Below are 20,806 nucleotides of genomic sequence, written 5' to 3' on the forward strand. Positions count from 1 at the left end.
GCCTAGGCAGAACAGTGTAACAGTGACCAGCTGTTGGTGAGGGCAAACAGCTATAGCTGAGGGATGATTGGAGAGACAGACAAGCAAAGATAAAACAAAGGGATGTGAATGAGGGAGGAGAAGACCAGTGTGGAGATGATTTGTCCCACAGCAGTGAATCACTGTGACAGCCCACAGACACAGAAGCTAACAGACAGAGAAAAGGGGGCAATGACGACCCAAAGGGTTCAATCCAAAGCAGAGAAAAACTGGGGAAGCTGGAGGAGAGAGTGCTACAGAATTCACTGTGATTTGCAGTTGTGGTGGATCAAGAGGATGGGGAAAGAGGAGAAAGACATGCAGAACGACTAGTTCTGTGAGCAGCCTGAGGGTCTCAGTGGACACTGCAGTTATTCTGGAGTTTATAAGAGCAAATGCCATCAGGTTTTGACGACTCATCTTAACCAGAAAAAAAAAATCAATAGACTCAGAAGAGATGCTAATGCAGCTTTAAATTACTGGCACCCTAATTCACCCTCAGAGAGCCTGCAAGGGATAGTAGAAGGACATATCCTCCGGACAGACTTATCCACAGCCAGTGATGGGTTCAATTCTCACCACTTGAGTGAAAGAAAGTGTGGATCTTGACTGACATTAAAAGCCCTACCCTGAGCTGCCTGGATATTAGGATTAGGATTATTTTAAAATGGTATCAGTCAGAGGTGTTACCTAATTAGGACACATGACAGCGGATGGAGGAAGGGTGGGTGTTGTAAGGGGTTCGAGTGGGACCAGTAGTGGCCTTGCCTTACTGTCACTTTGGATTAGCTTTTCACTGAGGAAAGGCCAGCCCCCTCTCCCTCTGTGTTGTGTCAGTGAAATGTCACGCTGCATGTGACTTCGTGTCAACCCAGAACAACCATTCTGCCTCCAGTTCATGAATTGAAATAGATGTTCACAGTAAACTCTCATCTGCCAGAGAGACTGTGCTGTCTCAACTCATTAAGCAAGTCCCCGGTGATCATATGAGAAGTAAATTTTGCACGGCTGTTGTCCTCATTATGGAGCATTGCTGGAATATTTGACCCTTCATCTTGTACAGTGTGATGAGTGACAGATTAGGAGATGGTGCCATGACTTTATGCACTGGTGTATTATAAATATCAGATTTAAAAAATGATTTACTTGTCATATTGATGCAATTTCACTATCTGTAATTGCATTTATTGACTAAGGCTTACTTTTCATGAAGTGTTTTGTAATATGCATCTGCAGGTAATGTGATAGTAACAGAATATTTACAATAGCTCAGTGCCCACCAGTTTTTTTCTCTGAGAGATTTCTGTGAGATTTCACAATCCACTTTCAAACCTCATTTCACACAACCCTTTTCTGTTGAGACCAATCTGGATTCTGTTTCCATGCATACTGTACGACCTTCTGCCACAAACAGAATCATGAGATTCATAAAGGTAATATCTTTGTTCATTAAAATTCCCTCCTATTTCACAGCGTCTTTGTCCGGCAGCCATGGAAACCAAGTCATTTCTCCTCACACTCCAGCAGATGTTTTCAGTGAGAGATGTTCTGCTGCAATGTCTAAAAGAGATAACCTTGGACGCTTTTTCTTTCTGTGTCCTCCATCGACACTCTTCTCACTCATCTCTTTTCCCTCCATCATGCCCTTATGACTGACTCACTTATCATTCTCACTTTTTTCCTCTCTGTGCCCTCTACCTCCATCTTCTGCTTATATCCACCCCCATTCACGCATACATCTCTCTCTGTTTTCTGTCCACCCAGCACCAGTTAGAGAGGAAAGACAGCCAGAGCAGCTCCCAGCACAGCGTGTGCAGCCATCGCAGCACCCACACAGATTCTCCCAGCCACCCATCCTCTGCCATGCCCAGTGAGGCTGTGGCTCCCACTCCTGCTGCCCCCACTCAGCCTCTACCAGTCCTGCCGCCTCAAGACCCTGCAGATGGCACCTTCACCCTCCAGAAGAAGCCAGACCCCTTTAAGATCTGGGCACAGTCCAGGAGCATGTACGAGAGCCGATGTGAGTAGAGTCCAGTTTTTAATTTTAGGGATTTGAAAGTTTTGGTGACTTTAAAGCTAGTCCTCCTGGGATATTTTAAACCCTTTAGCCTTTTGTAAGTGTGAATACCTGAAAACAGTGTGAGTGGTGTAGTGGTATGTGTGTGTGCACTTGTCAGTTGTACATAAAACTGTTCTTGAAAAGAACTGAAAAAAAACTGGAAGTACATAAATTTACTGTACATTATCCAGTGGAAGAACAAGGCGCATGGCACCTTTTGACCACTCTGCTTGAAGTTTAAAACTGACCACATTTACATTATCAGCAGCCAAACAGCTTGCTGCCCTGTACAGTCACTGGAAAAACACCAGAAAGTAGGCAGCCTCTCTGTAAGACTCCATAAAGTGATTTACAGTCATGGCCTATTCTTGCATTATTCACAGGGGGCCACTGTAGTGTCAAACCACTTATTTTCTGTTCCCAATTGAAGACTGTGATGAGGAAGGATCATCTAAAATATCACCTTCACTCACCTGTCCTTCTTTCAAACCTGCAGCACTCATACTGGTGATGATATATATTTAAGAGAATAAGTCTGTACATGCTGTGAAATACACATCTGTGAACTGCATTGTGCATTGTGACTGTAGCGGGGTGATGTCTATGGCAGGTCTGCTGTGTTCCTTTGTCACACAGTTGTGATTGTCGCCAGCCAGACACGAGGGTTGTGCACATGCTGCGTCTTGCAGTGTTGGTTAATAATCATGGCTGCCTGTAGAATCTAGGACTGCTGCTGATTAAATATTAACTGGGCCTGGAGAGGGCTGCTTTAAGCTTCGGCTGATTGGTATATCTGTTTGATAACCCCTAAAGGAGCTGGAGCCCCTTTTTCAGTCGTCAAGGGAGACACAATGATACAAGAAAGAGAGGAGACAAAGAATGACAGCGAGGCCCACATTCTGTCTGTATTTTCACAAATATTCAAACATACAAGCTGTGAAGAGGTGCATCCACCTGGGGAACAGCATTATTTGAGTGGCAGAACCATGAACTTTTGGGAATTTAGCTTCTCTCCGTGCCTCATGTCACCTGGTGCTTGAAGTGGCACACAGCTGTTCTTCTTACTGTTAGTTTACTTTGATCACTCCTTTCCAGGCATGGGTCAAGGAAGGGTTAATTGCAAGTCTGCTGCACCAGTTTAATTCAAACTGAGTTGAAGCTAATGGGTTCACTACTAGCCTTGCATGGCAGCCGTGTAGACAGCAGGCAGTGCAGAAAGAAACGGCCTGTGCCTCCTGTGCGGACTGGCCCTGTGGGTTGAACAGTCTGCTCTCTCCATGGTGAGATGCAAATGTGTGGGGAGCTGTGTGCTTGAAGACAAGCAGGAGAGCTATACAGGAGAAAGATGCTACAAATGAATATGTGCAAGAAAGGTCTAGTTAGAAATGAGGGATAATAATAGGGATCAGCAGTGTGTAACTGTGAGATTGCAGGTCTGCCAGTGTGATGATCTCACAGCATAAGACTTTGGAGCCTAGTTTGTGGTCTGCACGTGAGAACAATCAACTAGTCTGCTCAGTGAGGCAGGGCTGAGGCGTGGGAAGCAGCTGTTTATCCTGCCTGCTCTCACTCGGATTTAACCAAAAAATAAACACCTTATTGATTAGCAATTAGATAACTGGACATGGATAAGTGATAACTGGACAAAACAGGAGACATAACTTGTTGATTATCAGGCATTCAGAGATTATCCTACACAGATGCTAATCAGTCTGGCATGTTTGGTGGCTGATCGCCATACTGTTTTTCTTGTGTATTTCAGTGCCAGATTGTCAGGAGCAGGACATTTTCCTTTGGCGGAAGGATACAGGCTTTGGCTTTCGTATTCTAGGTGGAAATGAACCCGGGGAGCCTGTAAGTATTCCTCCACCGTTGAATCCCATCAGTTGATTATTGCAGTAACTGGTAAATTAAAAGATACAAATGCACATATACACCATCCATACTAGTGACTGTATCCCTGAATTCTCTGTTCTTTTCTTAGTCTGCCTCATTTTTATGTTTCTTCTGTCTTCTCCTTACCTCCTGCTTTCTGTTTATTTTGTCTTTAAACTGGAGTAGCAGAAGGTCTTAAAACATCACTCTCTCTCTAACTGGAGCTGTTACACCCTGGAGGGTCGTATAGACAGCTTGTTAAGAGAAGCAAAGGCCTTACACACCAATCCTTCTGGTTGTGTGCCATATATTTGTCTTGAAAGAAGCAAGCAAGAGGGAAAGTGGAAGGAAGATATTGAGGGATAGAGGGAAATAAAATGGCAGCAGGCTTCAGGTCTACACCACAGGAGTTACTACTTGTTGTCTGTGCCAAATATGGCACAGTATCTGTGTGCGTGTTTCTCTTAGAGCTGTATGTGTGCTCCCACACAATGCCTAAAGCATACAAGCTTCTCCAGGGGCCCAGTAGGCTGCACTGGCCTTGTTGGTTTCTTCAAACGTCAGCCGCACATACACCATGAAGTAATGCAACAGCAAACTATGAAACACTGCTGTGCTTAACAGACAATTTTAAAACCAGAAGTAGTCACTGCACTCTCTCTTAGCTAGTGACTAAATTTACTGCGGTTTGTTGACTCCTAATTAGTCATAGTGCCATAATTATAAAGCTCCTTTATTCACATCACTGATGTAAATGACACAAAAACGTAACAGCATTGCATGTGCTCGCCTTTTCCAGATCTACATAGGGCACATAGTGAAGTACGGGGCTGCAGATGAGGATGGGCGCCTGCGATCCGGCGATGAGCTCATCTGTGTAGATGGCACAGCAGTGGTGGGCAAGTCTCATCAACTGGTGGTGCAGTTGATGCAGCAGGCCGCCAAACAGGGCCACGTCAACCTCACTGTTAGACGCAAAACCCCTGGATATGGAGGTGATGAGAGTTTTGTATAAATCTCCTGCATGTGTGCTCGTATATGTGTCATTCAAGGTTGCATGCATGTTATATAAACATTATGCTCTTCTGTGCACTTAGGCGGGCTATCTTCCACCTCACTGAAGGAAAAAGTAAACTAAGCAAACTGTTCTCTTCCTCGTCATCCCCAGTGTCGAAAGGAGAAGGTGATGTTCCTCCGTCACCGGCCTCGTCCCACCACAGCAGCACCCAGGCACCCAGCCTGACGGAGGGGAAGCGGACGCCCCAGGGGAGCCAGAACTCACTCAACACTGTCAGCTCTGGCAGCGGATCTACCAGTGGCATAGGCAGTGGTGGTGGAGGGGGCAGTGGGAGTGCGGAGATGCCTGCCTCTCTGCAGCCATATGATGTGGAAATCCAGCGTGGCGAGAATGAGGGCTTTGGTTTTGTCATCGTGTCGTCTGTTTCCAGGCCTGATGCTGGCACCACCTTTGGTAAGTGAGGCAGACTGAGCTGGAATGGCATGAGATTGATGGCGTGGCATGAGAATTGATTTTGTTTTCTATGGTCTGAGTCTGTTTGACTTAACAGGATTAATATGGTTCAATTTATTCTGACTCAACTCTTTGCATTTGCAATATATACTCATCCATTTTCGTGGTAAGGCTTTTTCTCATGATCATTATTTTGCTGTGATTAATTTGTTCTTTGACTGTGAGCAGCAGGAACAAAAGTTAAGACATTTTAAGACCTTTTTAATACCACAGGGAATGCATTTTAATCTGTTTCACTGTCCAGTATATGAAAATATGGAAAACCCATACTGACAGCCATGAATTTATCATTATTTCACTATTTTAGCACTTCCCAGCAGTAAACATAGTAAAACAAAAAAGTTCTAATCATGCATTTTATTAAGAATAGGCTGTTGAAACAATTGCATTCTATAGGTATATGACAGATTCAGAAACATTTTATAACCCCCATTACTGCCTATGGCAGATTCAGAAACATTTTATAACCCCCAATTACTGCCTATGGCAGCTGCCTATGGCAGGCAAAAGAAAGTATTTAAGATATTTGTAAATTAAATTCCTTTTAATATCTTATAATGCCTAAATTCAGTACTCTCTAAGCCTTTTCAATGCCTGCAGATACACAGCTTTATCAAAACCAACATCATTACAGATGCATGCCTCACAGCCACCCTCGCCAATTCATTCAGCATATAAGTGAAGCTTATTCAGCACTGTCCATAGCTGTCTGTACCATTAACACATTTTGGCAGAACAGTACAATTGCATTAAAGTTGTGCAGGCACTGATCAGGAATTGTAGATGTCCTCCTCAAGCACATTTGGTACTGGCCTCCAAGTGATGAGTTTCCATCACCAATGTCATGCCAAGGCTCCTTGTGTAGTTAGCCATTATGATGATGTACTGTTTTGTGTCACAGGCAAAAGACAAAAATGGATGAGCCATGACCAACACTGACCACCCAGGGAAAGTTTCATTGACCCCATGGGTTAATGGTGTTGCTCTACAAAATTCATTGCAATAATTATGTATTATTTATAATGACACCAATGACGGTGCTAGTCAACAACCTTGTGTAAATGTCTCCTAGTCTTTTGAGGTTCCCGTTTTTGCTGGTGCCTCACTGTGCTCCCTTGCTCTGCTCCATCACTGTTCCTCTTGGGAGAATGAGATGAATGGGCTTTGTGCTTTCATGTGCTGATCTAGGATTGTGCTGCAGCATCCCTCACTCTAATGGATTCCAACCATGTGGGACATGAGCTGAAATCTGACAGAGCACAGTGTTTACTAAAAAAGGAATGCATGGCTCGAGGAGTGTTAGATGGTTTTTAGTCCTGGGTTAAAAAAATGTTTTCAGCTGAGTCAACCTCCTACACACCTTGAAGATATAAACCATTTTGCTCCAGGGCCCAACCCCCTCTCATCCCCTCCTACTGTGACCTGAGGTTGGTGTTGTGCTTAGCAGGTGCATTTTTCAATCAAGACCAAGGAAGGGTAACTGCAAAGTAAGGCGATGTAATAAATATGGATGCTGCAGATGGAAGGGGAAGTGTAGGGAGGAGCAGTGAGAAAAGTGAGATGGAGGGAGGGTGAGGAGATCTCCAGGGTCTGTTCAGAGCTTCTGTGTAGACAAGATGTTCGGTAGTGAACACTGTCAACTGCAGACTATATTTCTAGTGGTGCATTGACCACACATCTGCATATATTGGTCATAGGCTGCACGTCCCTCCTCAGAAAGCTCCTCTTTATAAATTCTGGTCATTTTCTCAACTGGCCAAGACCCCACAGCTCAATTACTGAACATCTTACACTGCAGAAACAACTGAGTGTTCAGTGATCCCTGTAGGGAGGGGGGCAGCATCTGTATTTTCCCAGAGAGCCCATGAATCTTGTTTTTTGGCATTATACTGTGCCTCTCTCCTTTCCAGGGCATGTAGTATTTTGTATATTTACTCAGTGCAACACGTTGAACTATGATATGCACAAAATGTCTTGGCTTTCTATGGGTGAACTGGGGTGTGATGATTTCAATAATTAACCATCCTTCTCCTTTCTTTCTTTGTCTTTTCCTTTTTTTCTAAATTATAAATCAACATCACAATCAAACAAATGATCTTTTTAATTAATCACCACATTATTTCTAACACATGTACACACAAACAAACATGTATGTTAACACAAAAGCTGGAAATGCTTGTGTGGCCATGCCCCACAAAATAGGGCGCATCATCGAGGGCAGCCCAGCGGACCGCTGCGGGAAGCTGAAAGTAGGGGACCGAATACTGGCTGTCAACGGCTGCTCCATCACGAACAAGTCGCACTCAGACATAGTCAACCTGATCAAGGAGGCTGGGAACACCGTCTCACTCAGGATCATCCCGGGTGATGGTAAGGCTCAGTGGCTTTCAGCCTCACATGTGTTTCATAATACAGCATGATGTGATTTATTCATGGATGTGGTGGGAGAGAAAGGGCACCAGTGCTCTTTATAGGCAAGTGCACTTTTTCAGGGTATGAACCCTGGTATCTCAGAGCGAGTCAGTGACTAGGAATGAGGTGAAGTTGCCCCCAGAAACTACTGCACTTCCACAATTTCTCTCTCTCTCTGTCTCTGGTTTTTCTTTATGTTCTCTTACCATTTGCAACATTTTGTCAGTATTAAGGGATTAAAATCACTGCTCACATTTAATGTTTTTACTTAGCTTAGGAAGAGACGTAGAACTGCAAATCTGCAGATCTTTGCTAAATTCCTTAAAATAAATCAAGTGATAAAGTATAATACTCCACACATTGTTACACATATTTCCTTTTAATGTATGCATTTACTGTGTTATAATTAAATGAAAAACACATACAGTATTGGTGCCTTATTTAGCCATTTGTCTTCAGTACCTGAATTAAATGTTTTTCATTGGGAAATTACTTTTGCATGCAACATTTAAATCGAATCACAGCACGGAAAACAAAGTGACAGTCATTAGTTTTCACGAGGAGGTCGTTTTTGAAAAGGACACACATTGTCCATGACAAAATGAAATATAGTCGACGATCCACAGGACTTCTCAGAGGCAGAGTGGAGCTGATGGCAGCATACACAAAAAGAAAATGCATATTACAATGTGCATTACAATTTACTGTCACATATTATGCAAAATTCACTTTTAGAGCATTTTCTGACATTCACATGGGCCTCTGGTGTATGTAGAGATACACAAAACATGAGAAAAGTTTTGCTTTTTTACGCATTTGTAAAAATCCCTGCTCTAACACATTGTTCTGATTTGTTTATGATGTCATACAAAATGATGCAGCAGCTCGTTTTATAGATTCTCCTCTCACTCAGATCCATTTTGGTGCTACCGGTTCACCATTGTGATTTCCTCACTAGCCTACACCAGCAGAAATCCAGGTTTTCAAATGAGCTTTATGAACATGTGTAAACAAGCATTTAAACACTTTATAGCAGAAATGTTACATAGTATTATTAACCTGAAAGTGAGTATAATTTGTCACCTTTAAATCTTCCATAGTATCTGGCATGTCAAATGCGGTAACGGGTACCTTTTACTGGCTGAGCCACTTGTCATCCAATGAGAACATCGAGCAGAGCTATGCTGCATTACCCTCCATAGAGACAGAAAATGGAGTTTAATTAAGACTAGAGGTGAAAGAGGTGGGAACAAACTCCCACATACACATGTTCACAAGTCACAGGCGTGCGTGTGTGTAAGTACGATGCAAGGCATCCTAGTAGAAAACCTGGTATGGCCTTGTAATAAATGAATGATGGCATTTATTGGTCCACCATATTCTCATTTCAAATACCATGACATATGTGTGGCTACAGCAAACCGTTCACCTCAGAAAGTCATATTTCTTTAAGTAATGAAAGGAGAGTGAGTAAATGAGCCTGAGTCAAGCTGATCTTCTTGCTAAACATATCCAGCTCTGTGCCACTGGAAACTAATGTTGCCCTGTTCTTGCTGGTGATGAGATGGAATTAAGACGAAGGCAAGAAAATACAGATGACCTTGTTTTTTTTTTTTACCCTGAAACGATGTAAGTCATGAGTTTTACTGTTCTTTTTACTGCTAGTTTTCTTTCAATGTAGTGTAGGGGGGCAGTGTGGTACATGAGCAAATGGCAAATGACAACATCACAGGCAGTTAGCATCAGGTTGAGCAGCCTATGGGTGGTTCAGGGGATTTTTCTGGACAGTAACATTTTGTTCTGCAGATTGTCTGTTAAAAACATGGTTACAGGCAGATGCATTTAACAAAAGCAGTCACTTTGTTTTAGTTTAGTTGCTTTGTTAGTTTCTTTTATTTTATTTTATTGTTTCTTTCCAGAATCTTCCAACGCTTCTCTACTGACCAATGCTGAGAAGATAGCTACCATCACCACCACACACACACCTCAGTCCACAGAGTTGCGGTAGGTGGTAATGCATCCTTTTTTTAAAATATGAATAAATCAGCCTCTTTCTAAAATGTATTCTTTAATGCAGCACTATGTGTATTTATACGAGTGTCTCTTTTTTAAAAGGAATAACTCGAAGTTAAAAGGAGCTCCTCCTCCCCCACCCACACAAACAACCCAGGTAAGCATAGATACTGTTACCCCACAGTTAATGGCTGTCTGGGGTTTCCTTTACTACAGCAGTTACCAACTATCAGGCATGTACCACAGATAATAGCAATAAAGGGAGGAAAGCCTCTGATCTGTCAGTCTCTACATAAGTCTATATAAAAGCTATGAGTTACCAAATAATTGCACACATTTTGTACACATTCTACTAAGAGGCATTCATTATTGTGTTGCACTCAACTGTTCACGTGAATAGTGACAGAAATTATTTAAGAATGCAAAAAGTGAGCTAGAGAGAGAAGTTCAATTATGGCCAGTGATCACAGCATAAGAACTGTGTTAATGTCAGATTGTTGGATTAAGTTACAGAGGTCTCACGCTCAATTTACCATATCAGGGTTTCCCTGCCATAGAAATGCTTAGGCACAGCACCTACACAAAAACATAAAAAGGCCTTTAGGCAACATATCAGAATGAATGTATACTAAAAACAACGAAGAATTCTATGCACAAAAAAAGAAGAGTACATTTTTGACTCTATGTACAGTAAGTGTTGCCAGATTTTGTCCACAAATATTGGGTAATGGTTAAAGAGCGAGAGAGAAGAAACTAAAATAACCTACATTTTCCTTAAATTAATTGGACTCCGCAGACGCTACAACTCCCTCAACAGACCACACAATAAGCCCTCTGAAAACTTAGGGAAAACTCTGCACACCTATTTTACCGAATCTTAAAAAAAAAAATCATTGTTCCTTTCACAACTGCTTTAAGTGCATAGTATTAGGAAGGTTTTCCATACTCCTCTTTTGAACTGACCCTTGTTATCTTGAAGTAAAAGTTCTGCTGTATCTATAAAATCTGACATTCAAATGAGTAAGTACGTTAATTGAATGAATGTATCTGTGGACCTGTAAGTACCAGTACTTTTGATTACTACGGTAAGTTTTGGGTCCAGCCCTTGTGCTGCCCTTGCTTAGTGATCTGCACCCTGCTCACAGCGTCAGGCGACATTAATTATTCATGCATTCCAGGGTACTGTACTGCAGTTGACATTTTGTGAGTTTTTGTGGGACATGGCTTGATTAGTCCTGAAGTTTGGATTCACCTTTTGGCTCCCTTGTGCACCATGGATTAGTCACCCCTCCTCTCTTTATCTCTCCTTTTTATCTCAGGATGCTGAGTTCTACTCTGTTGACCTGGAGCGGGACAGTAAAGGTTTTGGCTTCAGCCTGAGAGGAGGACGGGAGTACAACATGGACCTGTATGTACTGAGACTAGCGGAGGATGGGGCTGCTGTCAGAAATGGCAAAATGAGGGTATGAAACTATTAGAAGCTGAATTTGTGACTACAGGAAGCCTCTTTTTCTTTTAGCTGTGGATCTTGGCTGACTGAAGGTGTATATGCATCCTCGTTAAACGCCTGATGAAAAATTATTATCACCTAACTCTGACAATAGCAGGGTCTCTCTCTGTTTTAGGTGGGAGATGAGATTCTAGAGATTAATGGTGAGAGCACAAAGAACATGAAGCATTCACGTGCCATTGAACTGATTAAGAATGGTGGTCGGAGGGCACGGCTGGTCCTCAAAAGGGGAGATGGATCTGTACCTGAATATGGTAGGTAAACATAATGTAATGTGTTTCTCCACTTCCTGTAAATAACACTGCAAATGCTAGCAAATCTTATTATTCTTTTTTCCAGCTGTACACACTGCAGACTAGAATAATGCTTCTTATCTGCTTAGCATGCCACAAGCTTTTTTAAATAAAAATTGATTTTCATAAATGTTACTACTGTAAATGCTAAATTTTTAACTGGAAGATCTATTACTTTAAAGTGGCCTGTCATAGTTTGAGGAGAAGATTGAGCTACTAGATATTACTAATCTGTGAAGGAATGGTTGCTACAAAAGTTTGTTGAGTGACAGCACAGTACAGTATGTTGTACAGCTGAAATAAAGTTCCCTCCCTGGAGCTGTATGTTTTGCTAATGGCAGGGCTCCAGACTAACATTTCAAAATGGTGGCACTGGTGCCATCAAGTCTCACAGATGGTGGCACCAGTGCCAGATTTGGTGGCATCACCTCTGTTATACAACATAATGCCAAAGAATCTGTACTTTTCACAATTATTATAAATATCCTTACCATCCAATATGCATAGCCTATGTGGGGTTTAATTTTCTGACACTTCTTCATCTCTCAGGTGATTCTTTTGGAACTGTGTAAAGTGTAATATTTTCTTGCCATTCACAACAATCCCCTTCTTTTCTCTATTAAGACACACTGTAAAACAGCCTCTCGTCTGTTTTATTTGTCTTCTCCTCTCTATCCCTTCTTCTTTCTCTCTGATTATCTCTTGTTGCTGGGCTCTTCCCTCCTCTCTCCAGCGATGATGGCTCCTCATCTCGCTGTTGGTACAATGAGGAATGACAAGATGGAAGAGCCCTGTTTCTACCTAATGGGCCAAAATCAGACCACGGTTTGTAGCCAAAAGTCTGTCCCAGTCCACTCTCCCAGTCATCTTTTCCCTTCCAGTTTTACCCACCCTTCCTTCCAGCTTATCCCTACCTGCATCTCACATTTCACTGTTTGTGTTTGCGTGTATGTGGTTATGTACATGCTTTACGTGTTGCCATGCCTCAATTAAACTTAAACTTTTTAAATTAACTTCTATGACTAAAACTGTACATGTACATCCACCAGCATCAGACCAGATATTTATACTGCAACTAATTTAATGCCACTGCTCATCACATACTGCTGCTATAGCAACCCGTCTCTGATTTGGCAGACCTGCAGCCAAACATACTCTTTTTTTTTTATTTTTGTTGTTTGCCTTTGGTTTGTTCTTTCCAATGATGCACATTGAGTTGTTCACCATTTTGCTTTGAATGATTTCCTAGGTGCCTGCTGTGTCATTGATAACCCCTACACTTGCCGATGTGTGGCACCTGCTGTTGTTGCTGACATCACCTTGTGTTTCCACCCACAGTCCTATAAAAAAAGCCTGTTGAAGTGTCTAGTCACTTCAATGCAGTTTGTGTATACAGATGCAAATCAGAATGTTATATGTCAATTTAGATTAGCCTTACTGTTTCTGTGGATACTGTATACAGTATATAGCAAATGTAAGAGCACATGTATGCATGGGTTCCATAAATCTCTGCATAGACCTTCTGTCAATGCAAGAGCTCAAAAGAACCAAAAGGAAAAGTCATGTCTGCTGAACACAATAGATGTCACATTGCTAATGTTGAAATATCCCTCAACCCCATTCCTTCTATTAGGTATTTCTAGTCAACAAACTTTTCCTTCTTTCTCCTCTCCTGCAGGCGGCAGCAGTGACGGGCACCCTCCCACACCCAGGGCACAAAACACTCCGGAAGTGAGAATGCTGCCACCCAACAGCCGATATCACACCTCATTGGAGTCCAGTTATCCACCAGACCTTCACAAACCATCATGCCAGGAGGAGGCTGTGCATAGCCGAGACAAGGACAGAACCAGGGACAGGGCTGGGTCAGATCAGATGGACTGCCAAGGCTGGCAATTTAACCCCCACCATCATCACACCTGGAATAACAATCACAGTCAAAGGACTCCGAGACAGCAGTCTCCAGACAATAGTAACAGCAGTAGCAGTGGCAACAAGAAGAGCAGAGGCCGCAAATTCAAGAAGTCTGAGTCAGAGAGCGGCATCTCTAAACTCCTAAAGACTCTGAGGAAAGAGAGCTCGGGGAAAAAGGCTGCAGCTGTTGAGAAACTGAGGGGTCGAGAGCTCTCAAACAGTAATTCTACCTTGGATGGGAGGTTTCGTCTGCAGCGTCGTGGGTCCCTTGACAGTTCACCAACCAGAAAGTGTGCCTCATCTCCTGATCGTCGGCGAGCCAAATCGATGGATCGCAGGGCAGAGCGAGCACATCAGGATTGTACACCTGAGAGGGAGTATGACGATGGAGGGTTCCTTGTAGTCAGTCCTGAAGGAAAGTTCTATGAGCGAAAGCTTCTCAAGGACTCACAGATGACTGGGCGAGTCAGAGAGACCACAACCTCCGAGCGCATTAACAACAACAACGGGAATTCCTCATCTCTTTCCAGGGGCCGTACTTATGATAGAGCCATGAAGAACGGCAACCTCCTGAGAGACTCTTCCTCAGAGAGGAGGGAGGAGCGATATCGGATGAACGGTACACCCGAGAGACGATTTCAAGTCGAGCGGGACTCTTCTCCTGACAGCAACTACAGCCGGGATGAGTTGAACTATGCAGCAGTACCCAGACTGAAGGACTACTACAGCATGATGAAGAACAATGCTGCCTACAACAACACCGGCCATAACAACAACGCAGCAGGCCGCAGTCCAAACCAGCTCCCTGAACCCAAGAGAAGGCTGTACAAAGAAAGCCCCAAAGACCTCAGCATCTAGAACAGAGCAGAGATCCCCCTCACTACTCTTTCCTCTATCTGTGCAGACTATGTACCATACACTGGAATTGGTCTTCTGAGGATACTAACTCTTGTACTTTGTTTGGTTGACTGGTTATTGATAATTTGATTGACTAAACTACTTGTGATCCCATCCAGAGATTCATAAAACATCAGGAGTACAATCCTTCTCTCAGATCATACTGGTTGTTTTGTCATTGTTATAGTTATTTTGAACCTAACAGAGGTTGTTGTACTATAGTAAAGTTATTGTATGTGCCTGCATATGAAATCAGTGATATTGCTTTTTGTAGGCATTGCTGAATCTAAATATTTGTTCCTTCAGAGGTATGAAAACATGCTTCCAGTTGTGGTACCTTCTAACTACTAAGCTTGTTTTCAACTTGTTTTTAGATGTCTTTTCCATTCTCAATCGCTTTACTGAATAAACTATAGCACAAGACACAGACAGTTCACAAGAACTGTAAGAATCACATTGGAGTTACTGTAAAACAAAAATCTAAATTTAATCTCTGATGGTAAAACCTGAGTGATAATGATATAAATAATATATGAGTTTATTGCGTTTGCTCGCTATTTATTTTTAATTTGGCACATATCTTGAGCAAGCTTCATTAATCCTTTATGGACCAAGATAGAAGTGCACACTGTACCTGGGAAAGCATGTTGTACCTGTACTTGAATTGCATCCTTGAAATGTGTGGCAGCTCCCCCTCGTTTGACACACTTTCAAAATTACTGATGTGAAAATTGGCAATAGTGTTATTAGTTTATCCCTTGGAGTAGGATTATAAAAATACCTTGAATGCTCTGGCCCACACTCTGGTCCCTCACTAAGTACTGATGTAACTACAAAGGAACGTGACTCACTTTCAACTACAGCAAAACTGTTCTGGTAGATTCTCTGTTGCAGGAAAATGAGAGTTATTTAAATTTATTACTCAGCTAAATTTGGATTATGAGTCTATGCCAGAATCAGCCTGAAGCTAGCATAAAAATGCTTTTTAACAAATATGCTAAAAAAAGATAAAGAAAAATTATAAACAAACCCTGTAATAGATGCATGTGTAAATTAAAGTGTAGGTAACCACTTTATCTAATAGGTCTGAGTGAGAATAATGGATTAAAACACACACTATAATCCCACAGTAATTGTTAGCCCTGTCCTCATGTCGATGACCACACAAAGATCTGATGAGGTTTGTTGTGTTGGTAAAATACAGGAGACAACCAATCTGCCATGCTGAGCCACACTGTCGTGCCACTGGAGTCTAACGGCTGCTTTATAATGTGTTTTGTGTGTATTCTCTGTTTTATGTTTCATTAAAGAACTAAAAATATATCTGGATAAATCACAACAAATGAATTGTTTGATCACTGTTGTCACCATGGTACTGTATTAAACAAAAAAGACTAAAAAAAAATTAAGAAGTGAACCTGTTGGCCATCACCTGTAAAGAATTTTTCCAATGTAACTATTAGGAACCCATAAAGGAATAAAATGTTGCCTTTTTCTTGTACAAAAGAGAAATATATGAAAAACTCAGCAGTGAGGAATGTGATATTGTGTTTATTTCTCTGAAATGGACCTGATGATTTATGGGAAATGTGTTGATTCACTCCGGATCAGGTATGTAAAGACGCTTTACAGTGAAAGACTGTATTTGGTCAATCAGAAACTGTTTGATGGTTTGAATCTCTCTCGATGGTTAGCCTGCCTTTGTATTATAAAGCACTTGTATGCAGTCTGTGTTCTTCAAGCATTATTTCTTGCAACGTGCTCTGGACATAATGCTGTCTCTGTGTTGATAAAAGCAGTACATGTATATGGGCCAATCTTTTTTATAAAACTATGCATATATAAATATTACATTGTTCATAGCTTTATTTGACCCATGAAGCTATACATTACACGGTCTAAGTACAAGTAGATGTGAAATTATCCAGCTTCTTTCCTTGAGATGGATTACAATGTATATGTAGCTATCAAAAGAAGTCTGTGAATGCTATTTTTATGATCGAATAAAGTTTTCCATACAAATTCAAAACGATTTCATATTTCTACAAAGCTGTTCCTCAGTAGTGTCTCAGGAGAGACTTTTGAGTTTGTTCACTTTTTGATCAAATCACTCTGGTCACTCTGCATTTTAATATGTAGATTTAGACACTTACTACATTTAACAGTGTCTGTACACTGTTTCGCACGCTTACAAAATCCACCAAAGTAACATGGAAATGTAGCTGTTAAGAAAGAGCAGTCTGGACTGTCACCTGTACTTCTTTCCTTGTCAGCTTATAAGGGCATTTCATCCTATTACCTACTACAGTACCTGACATAATGAGGTACTGTAGTACAAGTACTTCTTTTCACTGGAATTCATTTATTAATATCTAAATGATATCTTGTCTCCAAAAATGCCATCTATCATTTATTCTTCATATAGCTACATTAGGAAGTTCAGTGTATGACTGTGCAACCACAGCAAAAGAAGCTTTTCTTTTAGGGAGTGATTGATTGTTTTTCCTTTAAGCTCTCAGCTGGAGCTTGAGGTCAGATTGCTCTGTTAGCATATCTGTAGTGTACAAAGGATCCATGAATATGATGGTTGCTATAGCTACACATAAAGGTCATTATTGGAGAGATCTTAAAGTGTTTGTTTTTCTTCAGTCAGATATACTATGCAACCAAGAACTGAGGAGGAAGAATCACATCCTCACTTGAATTTCTGCTGTTTTTTCCCAGATTAAAAAACAAAAACATCAGCCTTCAAGAACTTAGCTTTCTAACTAAACAGTGATATAAAATGGAATAGAGCTTAAGTTGGTCAATAAGCATTAAAAGCTGCATCATCATCATCATCATCATATATTTCTTCTCTTAGTACTGCAGCAGTTACTATGGAGTCATATTAAGTTAGTGCACTGTAGAAGAAAACAATCTAAAGCTTGTGCCTATATTCTGACAGCTAAGAAGAGAAAAAAGTTATTGAAATTCATCTGAAAATGTTGTGCAATTATATAATCTTCCCATGATTCTTCCAGTAACTGGTTTTTCAGTAACAGTTATGTCCCCATATTTAGCATTTTAAAATGTATAAATCAACTGATAACACTATTTGCTGATAATACACAATTAAATGTACCAAAGACTGGATAAGCATTGCCATGGAAGCTCAGTAATCATCTTAAACAATATTTACACAATATTTGGCCCCAAAGAGAGGATACCAGGCCATGCTGTCATCAATCCTCAGGATTCCGCAATGAGCAACACAATTTTTATCTAACCTAAAATGCACATACTGTATTTTGATTTTGTACACTATTGTCTAATCTTGACCTATCATACCGTGTACATATCAGAAAGTGCCTCACTCTGACAAAGCAAAGAGCAGACATAATATCTGCACTGTATTTGCTCAGTTTATACGGTGGCTGGAGCAACTGGCTTGGAGGGCAATCACATCTGAGAGCCAGCTCTGCTCAATTGTCCAACTACTGTTACTGTTCTACCAAAACTGCCAATCTACAGAAACCAGTAACTACCCCTCTGAATCAAAAAATATATTATAAGCAATGCCAATATAAATTCTGTGTGGGTGTAAGGTAGGTCTACAGGGTCATCAGGTGGGCACACTCACACTAACTGATGTTTTGTTGAATTGGGCCCATGACACCGAGAAGGCACGATAGTGCATTCCAGTGTCTCAGGACCACCCCCTCTTTGCCTGCACCCACACACCCAACACAACCCTTCATTAACATCTCCTCACTTAATAATTCAGGCTGTTAAACAATAACTAGCAAACACTTTGAATGCTGTCCTAACCAAACATTTCAATAATCCACCATTATATATTATGTGTGAGTGTATATACACATACTGTATGTATATATATACACACACACACACACACACACACACTTTTATTATAGCCTTTCTATGAAGAAGTATTTTATCTGAACTGTTTTACTACACTGTCATTCATTGCTAGGTTGTACAGCAACCTCCACCTATTGATGCCCACATCAGGAGTTACAGCTGTTAACAAATATTTTAATCAACACTTCTAGCTGTGTACAACTACATTATAGTGTTATAAACCATTTATTAAATGTTATATACTGCTTAAAAATGCCAACTAGGGGGACATGAAGTAAAGTTTTACTGATTCCTTCTTTGACACTGGCCTACAGTATAAGGTTTGTTTGTGATAGAAGCAATGAACACAGCTGAGGACTAGGCCTAATTTCCAGTTTCTAGTTTCCATTCCATAACCTTTGCATCAAGGTGCCTCTTGGTAATACCGATTTGTGCTGTCTAATAAGTCTTTGTTAACCTTTAATTAATGAGATTAATATTCATCATCAGATAAAGTTGAGTGTAGTGTCATGCATATATTCATCCCTGATTAATAATGTCAATCCCTAATGGCCATGTTCTAAATCCAAGGTGACCTGTGATTGAAGAGAGATTACAAAAGCAATGCAGACACTACTATGAAAAGAAATCCAAACACTATACTAAAGTTATTGCACCGTTCATACAATAACAGCTCTAAAACAGGAACTGACTCGAGACTTAAATGCACTGGGAATAGATCATTCACATTTATTCACTGGATTAAATGTACTACTGTACTACTGAACTTTTCCACCCAAACTGCAAATAAAACAAACAAGTTGAGTCATTTGCGAAATGCATTTTATTTTACATTGCCTTGATTACCTGCATCTACAATCAAAAATAAGCCAGTATCATATAGGATCCAACTGTAAAAGATAAACATTTTTCCCCTTTTTTCACAGGAAAAAAAGTCTTATAGGTTTTTAAGTTGGATATTCTGTACATACATGAACACCTCTTTAATGGTCTGACCTTTCCCTTAACCGTCTTTAGGTTGAACCAACTCATCTGTAAAAATACAAAAAGGAAGTTATTTCGGTAGACATTAGCCTTCAGTCATTTCCCTGGGGGAGCAGAAGTCTTCTTCTTTGAGAGTGGATCATGGAGCCTTTGTTAACAGCCCTTTTATGCAGGAGACACAGAGCTGGAGGAGACAGAGGATGCCTCGGTCTTGGTAGTGGATGCTCCCTCCTCCTCCTCAAAGGGATTCTTCCCGCAGCACAAGGTGGTGATCATGCAGTGGCGGAACTGCTTGTTCATGCAGATGTAGATCAGAGGGTTGTAGATGGCAGAACTCTTGGCAAAAAAGGCTGGGAGGGTCATCAAGAGTGGTCCAAACTCAGAGCCCTGATGTGTGAAGATATGCCAGGCCACACTAGCATAGGGCACCCAACATATCAGGAAGAAAATAACCATGATTACAACCATGCGAGTGACTTCCCTCTCAGCCCTCTGGGTGGTCTCAGACTCCTGCTGAGCAGCAGCAGCCTCCTTGACAGCACAGAGCAGGCGGCCGTAGCAGAAGAATACAATAAACATTGGAATTAAGAAGTGGCAGATGAACATGTAGACAACAAAGGATTCGTTGTTGAAACCTTCTGCACGTGTGTAGTAGTCAACTCCACATGAGCACTGCATGCCCTCAGGGATATAGCGAGACCAGCCAACAAGGGGGGGTACACAACAAGAGCAAGCCATTATCCAGGTGAAGACCAAACCCATGATTGCGTGATTCTCTCCGAAGCGAAAGTTGCTGATGGGCTTGCAGACAACCAACCATCTTTCAACAGCCAGAACAACCAGTGACCAAAGGCCCATCTCACCACCAAGGGTAGCAAAGAATCCTTCCAGATTGCAGCCAAGACGTCCTAGGACGAAGTAGCCATGCATAGAGGTGTACATCGTTGTGGTGAATCCTCCAAACACCATGAAGAGGTTAGCCACTGCAAGGATCAGCAGGACATAGTTTAGGGGGGTTCGCAGCTTCTTGTGTTGAATGGTGACAAAGAGAGTGAGAAAGTTGATGGGGAAGCCAAGAAGAATGAGCAGGAACATGTAGGCACCCAGAGCAGCATAAGCTGCTGGGCTGACAAGGTAGTACTGAGGGTATTCATAAGGACTCCGGACAATGCCGGTGGTGTTTACCATAGGGACATAAAAATATGGTCCCTCGGTACCGTTCATGGTTGCAGCTTGCGATCAGCTCTTGCTTAGGTGGTGTTTCTTCTAGCTGTTCAGGAGACTGATAGAGAGGGACCTTGCTACAGATGGATCCAATTGACCACAGTCTGGCTTTTAAAAGCCACACCTTGGATTATCACTTTCCACATTCGTCAGCACAAAGTGATTTAGGCCACAGTTAATATCTAATCCAACCACCACTGCAAACATAAATG

At 41.6% G+C, this 20,806-nt stretch overlaps 2 protein-coding genes across 2 annotated transcripts in view; one reads left to right on the forward strand and one right to left on the reverse strand.

Moving 5' to 3' along the window:
- LOC109951120 (membrane-associated guanylate kinase, WW and PDZ domain-containing protein 1-like) overlaps positions 1-16,543 on the forward strand; it is a 79,493-nt gene extending 62,950 nt beyond the window's left edge. The window contains exons 16-25 of the mRNA XM_020585422.1: positions 1,783-2,038; positions 3,840-3,931; positions 4,752-4,947; positions 5,121-5,423; positions 7,650-7,853; positions 9,815-9,899; positions 10,011-10,065; positions 11,228-11,371; positions 11,534-11,672; positions 13,390-16,543. Coding sequence (XP_020441078.1) covers positions 1,783-2,038; positions 3,840-3,931; positions 4,752-4,947; positions 5,121-5,423; positions 7,650-7,853; positions 9,815-9,899; positions 10,011-10,065; positions 11,228-11,371; positions 11,534-11,672; positions 13,390-14,483 — 2,568 coding nt within the window. The 3' untranslated portion in view covers positions 14,484-16,543. The remainder of the gene's footprint in view (positions 1-1,782; positions 2,039-3,839; positions 3,932-4,751; positions 4,948-5,120; positions 5,424-7,649; positions 7,854-9,814; positions 9,900-10,010; positions 10,066-11,227; positions 11,372-11,533; positions 11,673-13,389) is intronic.
- Positions 16,544-19,535: 2,992 nt separating this feature from the next.
- LOC109951126 (rhodopsin) lies at positions 19,536-20,594 on the reverse strand. The gene has a single exon (XM_020585428.1). The coding sequence runs from the start codon at positions 20,592-20,594 to the stop codon at positions 19,536-19,538; it is 1,059 nt and encodes a 352-aa protein (XP_020441084.1).
- Between the last annotated feature and the right edge of the window lie 212 nt (positions 20,595-20,806).

Source organism: Monopterus albus, unplaced genomic scaffold, assembly GCF_001952655.1.
Source record: "Monopterus albus unplaced genomic scaffold, M_albus_1.0 scaffold365.1, whole genome shotgun sequence".
Classification (NCBI taxonomy): Eukaryota; Metazoa; Chordata; class Actinopteri; order Synbranchiformes; family Synbranchidae; genus Monopterus; species Monopterus albus.